Source organism: Nothoprocta perdicaria, unplaced genomic scaffold (assembly GCF_003342845.1).
Source record: "Nothoprocta perdicaria isolate Ctin4 unplaced genomic scaffold, notPer1 scaffold_80, whole genome shotgun sequence".
Lineage (NCBI taxonomy): Eukaryota > Metazoa > Chordata > Aves > Tinamiformes > Tinamidae > Nothoprocta > Nothoprocta perdicaria.
This window is the reverse complement of record NW_020456088.1, coordinates 1,795,173-1,807,476: the sequence shown is the minus strand read 5'-3', so window position 1 is coordinate 1,807,476 and position 12,304 is coordinate 1,795,173. Positions and strand designations below refer to the sequence as shown.

Here is a 12,304-nt window from a genome sequence, read left to right as displayed (position 1 = left end):
CCTTCCCTTCCCTTCCCTTCCCTTCCCTTCCCTTCCCTTCCCTTTTCTCATGGCAAAACAGGTGAAAAGAAACCAACAAAAACATCCATTTAAGGTGCCCAAGGAATTTCCATTCACCCAGAATTTTCCTAGTAGCCCTTCATTTCTACTTACATTGCTGCATGTGTCCCTCCCTCAGGTTGTGTTCGACACTTTCGCTGCTATGCAGGTAAAGCCATGAACTTGGGAGGACAAACATGGTGGAACCTGAGAAAAACTTGCTTCCGAATTGTTGAACACTCGTGGTTTGAATCCTTTATCATATTCATGATTCTTCTGAGCAGTGGAACGTTGGTTAGTGTAACACAATTTTGTATATATATTTGGAGGCATTTTTAGTTTGATTTGCATGCAGCAAAATGTTTCCAGCAAAGGAGACAAGATAAGTCTTCAAAGTCATCAGGAGGAAAATGAAAGAGCCTTTGCACAGCAGTCATTCACTACTGTAATTATCACAAATTTGTTGCTTTTGTTATTGCAAATTATGATTGAACCTGAGTAAATCCAAAAATACAAAAGCTCAGAAGCTATATCTATTCTTACTGCATATTAGCTTTTAATGACTTTCTCTGGCAGATACGTGAAATACACGTATTGTACACATAAAATATATATAATGTCATACAAACAAATAAATGACTCTTACTTAATCTTCCAATTCCCTTGAGAGCATGAGCTTTTTGAACAAGATTTTTAAAAATATTCTTTCCTGCTAGGAATGTGCAAGTGTGTGTGTCCACACAGAACTCCATGATACAGAGAAAGGACAGAAAGAGTTAAATTTCTTAGGAAAATTTAGGAGAAAATGTAGGAGATACTCAGATCTGAATCAATCACATATTGACTAAAAGGAGACCCAGTGATTCTAAATTCATTATATGAAGCTCATCTTACTTTTGCTGTTTTATCTATATATTATAATTTCAGGCATTTGAAGATATCCATTTAAGCAAGAGAACACGTATCAAAATTATGTTGGCATTTCTTGACAAAATATTCACTTTCATCTTTGTTCTGGAGATGCTCCTGAAATGGGTGGCTTATGGCTTCAAGAAGTACTTCACCAACGCCTGGTGCTGGCTGGACTTCCTTATTGTACATGTAAGTTCTGCCCTCAGCGTGTGCAGGAAGGTCCTAATCCAAGATATAGCAACAGAGCAGCTGATTCTTTTTAAGATGTGAATTTAAGACAGCTTGAACGAGTAACTCTCTTCCAGGAAGCATTGAATTCTTATCTTTTGTTAATGCTGATGTGGGGGACATCACACTCTGGACGCTGAAGCCTTTTTCACAATTATCTAAATATCTACATCCAATCCAAGTTTGGAGAAATTATGTTGAGCAAAAACTAGCACCCTTGCATAGAGTATTTAATCACTGGTTTCAATGGTGAGCAAACTTCATCCTTAAATTCTGAGATGCAGAAAATATGCACTCGAGTTTACAGGCTGCTCTTTTCCACTTTCATCAATAAGGTGGTGCTGATAGTGATGATTATTTTGAACCTCAATAAAAGAACAAGATACCTGAATTTTGCTAATACTTTCTTTTGTGTCTCTGTTTAGATCTCTTTAATAAATATCATAGGGAGTTCACTTGAGTATATGAAATCTCTGAGGACTCTCCGAGCTCTGAGACCCTTGAGAGCATTGGCACGATTTGAAGGGATGAGGGTAAGAGAGATCATGAATCAAAGCCTATAGTAATAACCACGTAACAGCATCATTTAACTCTGATGTCTCTTTACGAGGCTGGCAGGCCTACACCAAACAAAGTTCAAAGTCTACAAGACTTTTTTTTTTTGATAAAGGGCCATTTGTTGGGCTACTCTGAAACTATGTGCTTCTTATAGATTTTTTTTTTATGTGCTTGGACCTGGCCATTGCTAAAATTAGTTCTAGACCCAGGAGAACTCTGCTCTAATGTCATTCAATCATTCTTGTCTTCTTGTCTTACTGATTTGACCAAAAACAAAAGAAGAACCATGAACACAATTTTCATTTTTAGGTCTGTTAGAAAGCTAATTCAGAAAAAAAGTGAGTTTTTTATTGGATTGATTTACAAGAGCAGTAGACTATTAAGTGGCACTTCATCCAAATTATTATTATTTCTTACAAAAAAAGCACAAGTATGTCTCTGTAGATTATTTGCTATCTTTTCCTTTGAAAGAAAATGCGGAACTTAGATATGACTTTAATTACAAACCCACCATCACATAAAAGCAGAGAAATTCTCTTAACTAGTCCTGTGCAAAATACATCTGTGCACTGTAATGTGAAACAGTAATAATATTCACAACAGAGTTTGGGCAAAATTAACTTCTAAGTCTATGGAGTATAATGGGTATGTTAGGGTGAAAATACATAATCTATAATGTCACTGCTGGACATTTACATGGGAATACAAAAACACTGATGATGAAAGGTATTATGTTTGGATATTGTTTGGAAGTGAAAATGAACTTTCTCTGCTTGCAATGTTGTCCCTGTGAGGGCAGAAATTAATACCTTTTTATGAAAAAGAAGAAATAGTTACTTAAAGAAAGATGGGCTCAATTATCTGTTTGCTGAAATGAACTGTTATCAGACAATTTAAGTCATCCTTGGTCATCTCAGTGAAGATGAAATTTTTTATTCCTTTTCATTTGGCATTTCATTGGTATTTTCATTGGCATTTCATTGCCAGTCATGATTTTGCCTAATCATAGAATCATAGAATCCTTAAGATTGGAAGGAAACCTTAAGATTACCCTTATAAATCATCTAGTCCAACCTCCCTGCACACACTGGGTCAAATGGAGCCCATCTTTCTTTAAGTAACTATTTCTTCTTTTTCATTTCATCAAAGGTGGTGGTCAATGCTCTTGTGGGAGCTATACCTTCCATCATGAATGTCCTACTTGTCTGTCTCATCTTCTGGCTCATCTTTAGCATCATGGGAGTGAATCTGTTTGCTGGAAAGTTTGGAAAATGTGTCAACTTGACAGACGAAGATTCAGAATTAAATAGTTCTATTAATGACATAACAGACTGTAAAACTTACAATAATACAGGAAAAATATACTGGGTCAATGTCAAAGTGAATTTTGATAATGTTGGCTCTGGTTACCTGGCTCTTCTTCAGGTGGTAAGTGTCATCTGCCCACAGTAGCCAGGATGGAACTTGCATCTAGCCAAACCCTAATTCACCCCTGTAGCTGATGGGAAAGAGTGGTCTCATAGAGCCTCCTTTTCCCTCATACCTGACTGTTCAAATAGTAATTTTGTTAGAGCACATGGAAAAATGTGGGATATTCTCAGTGCAGATAAACTGAGCCCTCTTTGTTCAGATTTGCTCAGCTGTGAGGTTGCAAGGCCTTCAGGAGCCCATGCAGTGAAGGACTGGTCTGGCAAGAACCTTGTATAACATGTGCTGTCCTTCCCTCACAAGCTTTCCTGCCCTGAAGGCAGAGGATGTCCCATGCAGAGCATGGACAAGTTTCTCCCAAGTCAGGATTCAGTGCAATGTGCATGTGCCCACACCACAGCCCGTTTCCCCAATCAGTTTTACTTAGATATTGCAGATGGTATGAAGACTTTTACCCAAAAGTTCAACACCGTTTCCATGATGTTCCTCTCTCTAGGCAACATTTAAAGGCTGGATGGAAATTATGTACGCAGCAGTAGACTCACGAGAGGTTAGTCACTACTTCTAAACTGCAGCTCTTCCGTTTTCTGTCCTGCTTTTGTGATTTTTACATATTATTAATATCTTCCATATGTCTGTGCTGAAATTTTCCAGTAATTATTTCTGTCATCTGATGCAAACATTTCATATAGGAATGACCCGCAACATCACCATGCTAACCTGCTCTGCTGGTGAGTGGGATTTGACTCCAGGCCCAGGAGCCTAAATTAATTTATCTATGGTGTAAAGGTCCCTGTAGCAGCTCAGCATCCATACATCTCTTATGGTTAATGGAGATCTAGTCAATATGCCCGAAGGATCTAGATCAGCTCATCCCAGATACCTATATTGATCAGATGAATGCCTCTCTAAACTCCAATGACTGCTAAATGGATCACTGTCAGCCAGCAGAGAAGTTTAAATTTGTTCTTTTGGCTTTATTTTTATCCCTGACTGCCTTTATGATGAGAAGAAAAAATAATATATAAGATTAGAGTTTTCAATAATTTGCTTGATTTTTCAAGTGCTGAGCACTTTACAGCTTCCTTGGAAGAATTTGAAATTTGGTTTACTCTTATGGAGAAATATGTCGAGAATGTCTAATTCAATAACTGTTTCTGATGTTACTTTAGTGGGACCAACTAAAACTGGCAGTATCTTAAGTCAGGTTTCTAAAAAGAAAAGATTTAAAAGAATCAGTTGTTTGGAGTAGAAAAAAAAAAAAAGTGGAAAATAAAGGTAAACTTCATTATCCATTAGTGGAAGAATAAATTTTGTTCTGCAAATATTACTTCCTTCCACAATTTCATGCCTCTTCCTCTAGGAAAACGTATCAAAATTTGTGTTAAGCTTTACTGATCATTATGAACGATACCTACTTCTGTCAGCCTTTTTAATAGGGCTGTAAGTCTTAGTTTCTACTGGGATCATTTGGTAAGATCATCTGCAAAAATACTATTCTTAATTGAGGCCATGTTGCTGTTGATTATTTTTCACTTTGCTTTTCATTTTTGCAGAAAAATGAACAGCCCAAAATGGAACATAACCTATTCATGTATCTCTACTTCGTGAATTTCATCATCTTCGGATCTTTCTTTACCCTGAATCTCTTTGTTGGTGTTATTATCGACAACTTCAACCAACAAAAGAAAAAGATAAGTATACTGGTGGTGTTTCCAAGCATTGACTATATCTAGCATACTGTCATTAGTTTACAGAATTTTTGCTAAACATGACATCTCAAACATCTATTTTTCATTTACAATAGATTTTATAATAAAGTTAGCAGAAGTAACATTGCATGTGATATTCTTCATTTCTTTTCGCCTATAACATGAACACACGACTCTTTCCCAAAGTTTTAAAGACCGTGGAGTTCCAAAGTGCATTAAAACGTTGCCGCTACCCTTGGTGCTGAGCACTGTGGGGGCACTATTTACTTAGAAGGGGTTGGAGACAGATGCTGTGATAAGTATTTTGTATATTTATCAAGAGCAGGATGTGGGAAACCAGGAACGGGGTTATTCTAATCCAGGTTTTCATTACTCTGTTGCTTTGAGGCTTTCTGAGCTTTCCAAGTTTCACTGCAGAGTTTCTGTTCTCTCAGATATAGGGTTTATGCTACTATATTTCTTTGCGGTTTATTGCAGATTATGAAAATGTCAGGTATCCTGGCATACCCAACAAGACATGAAAAATAAAGAAATATTAACTTTCAGTATTTTAGTCTTCTTAGCTACAATACTGCTGTTTTTTTTAATCAACAATAATCTTTATATACTTAGGTGGGGAAGATATTTTTATGACAGAAGAACAGAAAAAATATTACAATGCAATGAAAAAACTCGGATCCAAGAAACCTCAAAAGCCTATCCCAAGGCCACTGGTAAGACTGTCTTAATTCCTCCAATGAAAAATGCATTACAAAATTAGCTTAATTCACTGAAAAGTGCCTACATAAATATATTGTACATTAATTATTGATAGTATCTTTACATTGGTATTAAAATTGTGCCCTTAATGTCTATTCCATATTTTAAAAAATGCATTGAAAAGTTTTACCAGTTAAATATTAATTTTGTGCATAAACATTATTGGATTATATATTCACCTTGGAGCTGATTAAACGTCAGGATAAGAAGGGAGTCCAGTGTCTTTTTTATATTCTACTTTCTTAAATATCTCTGCCCTTTTCACAACTAAATGGCTCTGAAACATAAAAAAAAAAAAAGGTGTTAGTAAGTATATAAAGATGAATGTCCATTTCTTTTATAGCTAATGCTAGATATATTTTCTTCCTACAGAACAAATACCAAGGGTTCCTTTTTGACATTGTAACACGTCAAGCCTTCGATGTCATCATCATGATTCTCATTTGTCTCAATATGGTCACCATGATGGTGGAAACGGATGACCAAAGTGAAACAAAGTCTTACGTTCTTAATAAAATCAATATACTTTTTGTTGCCATCTTTACTGCAGAATGTGTATTGAAATTGGTGGCTCTGAGGCAATACTATTTCTCAAATGCTTGGAACATATTTGATTTAGTTGTTGTGATCATGTCACTTATTGGTAAGTAAAACTGAACTGGCAAATTATTTACTAACTATAATTCTAATCAGAAAAAAAATCAGCTGTGAAAAAATGTTGCAAAGGAAGCATAATGTTGAAAAGTGCAGTTATATAGTTTAGAAAGAAGATAAGAAAGAAAGAATATCAGAGGGTAAATAGCTACCATTTCATAAAAATAGCATAAAATAAGATTTTTAAAAGTTCTTTTTTTTCAATAAAAACAATATTTAAAGAGAATATTGTGTTATATAAATCTTTTGTAACAGTTATTTAGCTTGTTTTTTCCCCATCTGAAAGGCAGATTTAATGATCCATGGTACCAATACCACTTTATGTGATAATTTCAGCTGTTACAGATTTAGTGCCATGATTCTTAACCAATAAGTCTTCAATCAGATAAAAATTGTTTCTCTTTGTCATCTGTGCTTGTAATAAAAAAATGAAATATATACAGACTATAGAGTTCAGAATGAGAATGAAGAGACTATAGCAGGATTCACTTTCCTGTATCTCAGGCATAGCTAATTAAATCTAGGCTCCACATCCCCTAAAAAAAAGAAGAAAAAAAAAAGGAAAAAAAAGCATTAACTTTTATTTCAAGGGATCTCAATGGAAGAATGAGGGAAGAATGAGGTGAAGAGCTGAAATCTCTTCTGTCAGTGTAAATAATCTCTTCTGTCAGTGTGCTCTTCTGTCAGTGTAAATAATCCTAGTGCTAGTATTGCGAACATAGCAAAGGACATTTTCTGGAAGAAAATTTTTTATTTTCTTTAATATGAGTTGCTTTTTGGGCAACAATAGCATCCATGTATAGCTATGCTCCTGAATGACCTGAAAGCTGTTGTAGAATGGTATTCATTTTTGTGTTTGTCTCTTCATGCTTATCTTAATGATGGCCATGACATCATTTTTATTTTGTGTGTTAGCTCTGTAGTGTCAGTGTTTGAGGCTACAAATTAGAATACAAGTGCATAACTTGCTGAAGTGTATACCTTGCTAAAGCATCCATGTAACCATTACCCACAGACACTGGCTCCTATGCATATTTAAATACTGTGCATAAATACCGTGCATGGAAAAGTGTTTGCCATCCTTAGTGCAAAAGAGACTAGCTTCTGGTGGCTGAAGAACGCAGGCCATAATTGTTGACCTCTGCAGCTTGTCTTCCAGCTCTGTTGAAAACTGCAAATTCTATTAAATGCTGTTATGCTAGGGTATTACAACAAGGTATTTTTCAGCTGTACGGATATTATCATTTAATTCCACTACTAACAGAAATGTCATCTTCTAACCAATTATTACCATCTCCTTTTTAGCCTTATTGCTTTCTGGCATTGGTAAAGCATTTGAACATTTCTTGCCACCTACGCTCTTCAGAGTCATTCGCTTGGCCCGAATTGGACGAATACTAAGGCTCATTCGAGCTGCCAAAGGAATTCGAACTCTCCTTTTTGCCTTGATGATGTCCCTACCTGCTCTGTTCAACATCGGCCTCTTGCTTTTTCTTGTCATGTTCATTTATGCCATTTTTGGCATGGCTAACTTTGCCTATGTGAAGATGGAAGATGGCATTGATGATATGTTCAACTTCCAAACCTTTGCTAACAGCATGCTCTGCCTCTTCCAAATCACGACGTCAGCTGGCTGGGACGGACTGCTCAGTCCCATTTTAAACACTGGACCTCCGCATTGTGATCCAAACATAAGTGGTGTAGTAGGTGAATGTGGTAAACCTGCTATAGGCATTATTTATTTTGTTAGTTACATCATTATATCATTTCTCATTGTTGTAAACATGTACATAGCTGTTATTTTAGAGAACTTCAATGCTGCCACTGAGGAAAGCGCAGAGCCTCTAGGCGAGGATGACTTCGACATCTTTTATGAAGTCTGGGAGAAGTTTGATCCTGAAGCAAGTCAGTTCATAACTTTCTCTGCACTTTCAGACTTTGCAGATGCTCTGGCTGAACCTTTACGTGTACCAAAGCCAAACAAAGTTGAACTCATATCAATGGACCTGCCCATGGTCAGCGGGGACAGGATCCATTGCTTGGATATTTTGTTTGCTTTTACTAAACGAGTGTTGGGAGACTCTGGGGAAATGGATGCTCTGAAAGTACAGATGGAGGAGAAGTTCATGGCTGCCAATCCTTCCAAAGTATCCTACGAGCCAATTTCCACTACACTTAGACACAAACAAGAAGAAGTTTGTGCCACTGTCATCCAACGTGCGTACCGGAGTCATTTGCTTCAACGCTCCATAAAGCAGGCTTCTTACTTGTACCATCACAGAACTTCCAGTGGTGATATTCTTGGAGAGGATGCTCCAGAAAAAGAAGGACTTATTGCATCTATGATGGATGAGAACTATGGTAGGAGCCTAGACAAGTCTGAAACTTTGTCCTCAGCATCTTCTCCTCCATCATATGACAGTGTCACAAGAGCCAGTAGTGGCAATCTCATGGTTGAGAATGAAGAATTTGCAGATAATCAACAATCTTCAGGTATTAAATAGTGTATCAGTGAAAAAGTTGTCAAGAATATTTTAAATGTCCACAAAAGCTGATATAACTGAAGCAGTTTCCGCATTAAATATGAAAGAAAATTTGGTGACCAACTTCAGTTAAACATGGTTGAATGTAATTACTTGACTGTGGCAGTTGCTAAGTTTGGACTCTGCCATATTCAGCTTAGTTCAATATTTATAAATGCAGAAACAAAAGCTGCGAAAGGTTTTGGTGCCTGTTTTTTTTTTTCTTTTTCTTTTTATCAACAAAAGCAGCTCCTCCAGTACCTGAGTATTGCTGTGTATGCACAGCAGAGACAGACATGCCTGCTGAGATTACACCCATTACCCCAGTTTAAGAGCTAGGGAGAAGCTCAAGCTACAACAGAGCTCCGATAGAATAGGGAAAAGAATGTCAATTTTACCATAAATAGAGAAAAGGAGAAGAGCTAGTATTTACCCTGAGTTTATCCTTAATTAATACCCTATTTTTTTAAAAAAAAACTGTTACACAAATGATTGTTTACGTCTTGGGTTGGATATATCACAAAAATAGCCACTGCATGATAAAAAGGTATGCCACGCCATACTGGACCTCCTCCAATATGATGAACCTACAGAATAAGTTATGTTATGTATGCTATTGTACTTGTGTTATTGCATAATGAAATAATAAATGCAACACAATATTCCAGAATTTGTATTGGACTGAGTAAAAACTTGTTTTATATTTTATCAGTGAGGATATTTTTTGTCCAGCAATGAAACTAAGGCAACTTTGCTTCTTGTCTTCCTACCAGCCAATCCCTACAAAATTTTGTGTTTGTTAGATGCTTTCCTTAAACTCTACAGAATGGCTAAATTAGATGATCAAGCTTCCTGCTAATGGATAATGGGGGACAGAGACAAATAGACAGGCTCACTGAGGGGAAGTCAGCAACAGGACTTCAGCCACTTCACTAGATATCAGAAATGAGGAAGCTCCACATGGGTCCCATCAATACTGCCCTTGGTCATGGTGGTGTGTGTCAGCCATGGCCTTGTGGGGAACCCTGAACCTATGACAAAGGTTCTCTTGGCCTTTGGGCCCCTTTGGTTGTAGGTGAAGCACTCAGGGTGAGTCATCCCCCCTCTTGCTGGCACTTCTTCAATGGAAAGGCTCGTTTGCTTTAGTGAAGGGCTGGAACTAATTGAGGTAGTGACAGTGTGGATGGCTAGGATTTGGGTTGAAGCATTTGAGCTTGGAGTTAACATGAGACTATAGATGTAATCATAAATTCCTTTCTCTTGAAAACAGGTGCACACCTGTTCTCTTATAATCTTCACCATACGTTTTTAACCTTCTTTAGGACCTTGCTAACTTAGGATGCTTCTCAGAAAGACGCATGACCACATTGTAGTCTGTCTCATGCCTTCTGTGTACACACTTTCGAGATACTTTTAACTATGCATTTTGCTGCCTGGCGTCTGATGTGTGATCCCTCATTTCATGTGCTAGGCATGCATAGTCATAAATTTGTCTTGACATTTTAATCGCCTGTTTGAGTATCAAACATGTTATGCGCAAGTCAATGTGAGATGCTTTGCTTTCGTAACTCCCAGTCTGTAATCTTGCAGTCATTGTTAAGTTTGGCAAGTTCTGTCAATCAGTTCTCCCTGCACTGATTTCAGACGGAAAGAAAAGTAGATTTAATGACTGACTGGGGGCTCAGCTCTGGGTATGAATCTGCTGTATGCTCCGTGTGCAACTTGCAAGGCAAATCACCACTCTAAAGCCGTAGTTCTCTGTTCATCGTTGCCACCTTCCTCTTCTGCCTTTTTCACTTCTTCAGATTGTGAGTTCCTTGGACAAAAATAATCTTTTATTCTGAATGTTAAATTGCACTTTGATAATGGGACTCTTTTTTTCAGTTGAGGCTGTCTGAACACAGACTATAAATAAATAATATTTATAATACCTTCTAATTTTTATTTTCTCTGTGGTATTCTGTTAGCTTCTCCTAGCTACTCCTGACATTGTAGCATCTCTGATTAGTTTTGACTAGTACTCCTTCATATTTTAAGACTGACGCATAGTGAACCATCTGTTTTATATCAGTGAAATCTATATTTTAGTGGCTCTGGAATGGTGGTAGACCTATTCCTTCATATTAAAAACTAAAAATAATTAATAAAACTGTAAAGAAATGTTTTTACTTGGCTAAAATATTTCTTTTTGTTAAACAGTCATCCAATTTGGGGCCCACCAAAATTTAGGAGTGGACTACATCGCACAAACAAGACTGTGTTTTCCAGTCTAACTTGCCAGATGTCTACTCCCATGATGTGCAGAGTCTGTCAAGAAACAATAATGAGTCACACTCACCTTTCTCACTGATTTGGGCATACACAGAGTAGTTCTGACACCACATCCTCTCAGGAGATGAAATATGCGAACACATGCATACCCAAAGGCAGCAAAACTCATCTTTGCCAGTTTCCTGTGCTAGGAAGAGTATTCTTGCCTTGTATATGAGTAGGTTTATTTACAGTTAGCGCCACACAAGCCTCACTGACATCCAGCTTTCTGGGAAGGCTGTTCAGAAGCTGAGTCAGAGCTGTACTAGCAGAGGAAGCAGGATGGTGCCCTAATGAATCCATTATCAGTACAAGGAAATACAAGTAATTCATAAGATGCATTTGCCCTTTGCAGAAACTTCTCTGAGTAAAGGTTTTGGCATGTTTTCCTGTTCCTTGTGGGTCTTCTCTGAATCCTCATAATTTTTGGATCCCTCCAACATCCTTTTTGTAATCATAGTTTCCTGAGACAGCAGGATGGTGTACAGTCTCATTTCTAGATGATCTGCCTTCCATGTGGCCATGCTGAATGGCATTTCATTTGTTTGCCCCCTTTTAGATAGCTGAATTAATAACCTCTTCTCTTAAACAGTTACCTCTTCTGTAATCTACGTATGATTTACAAATTTTCACCACAAAGAGGTCACTAGTTTTTTTAAAGAGATTACTAGCAGAGACAACAAAAACTTTAGGGCTGAGAGTATTTCCCTTGAACCACATATGAGAAACCTGGCTCAATAACGACATGTTTGTTTGTTCCTTTGATAGCAACAATAAAAGGAAAATATAAGCTGAGGAGAAAAGTACTTAAATAAGCACTTAAACAGAATAGTCATGAAAAATTACCCTAGAAATTAGAAGTAGCTTCTAGTCTTCAGAACAAGAGGTTGGGAAGTTGCATTGCTAATGTGACGAAGAAATTATATAGTTATAAATTTCTTCATGGGATTAAGTGCCATGGCACTTTGCCAGAGGCAGTATGAGCCAGCAGACCCCTGGACTCCTTCTAGAATCTGCAAACTTCCTAAAATTGTCACCTCAGGCTGGAATGTGCAACAGATCAACAGTTACAGCTTTGAAACTTGTTGAATACTTCCGCCTAGTGGTTTCAAATCAAAACAACATATTCACAATCTGAATGAGTTGGAGCCTGTGTCTAAGTATAGGGATTGAGACCTAAAC

At 37.2% G+C, this 12,304-nt stretch overlaps 1 protein-coding gene across 1 annotated transcript in view; it reads left to right on the top strand.

Moving 5' to 3' along the window:
• LOC112958095 (sodium channel protein type 5 subunit alpha-like) overlaps positions 1 to 8,794 on the top strand; it is a 30,765-nt gene extending 21,971 nt beyond the window's left edge. Inside the window, exons 19-27 of the mRNA XM_026051902.1 lie at positions 179 to 333; positions 967 to 1,140; positions 1,605 to 1,712; positions 2,887 to 3,165; positions 3,662 to 3,715; positions 4,722 to 4,863; positions 5,490 to 5,590; positions 6,009 to 6,279; positions 7,596 to 8,794. Coding sequence (XP_025907687.1) covers positions 179 to 333; positions 967 to 1,140; positions 1,605 to 1,712; positions 2,887 to 3,165; positions 3,662 to 3,715; positions 4,722 to 4,863; positions 5,490 to 5,590; positions 6,009 to 6,279; positions 7,596 to 8,794 — 2,483 coding nt within the window. The remainder of the gene's footprint in view (positions 1 to 178; positions 334 to 966; positions 1,141 to 1,604; positions 1,713 to 2,886; positions 3,166 to 3,661; positions 3,716 to 4,721; positions 4,864 to 5,489; positions 5,591 to 6,008; positions 6,280 to 7,595) is intronic.
• Positions 8,795 to 12,304: the final 3,510 nt, after the last annotated feature.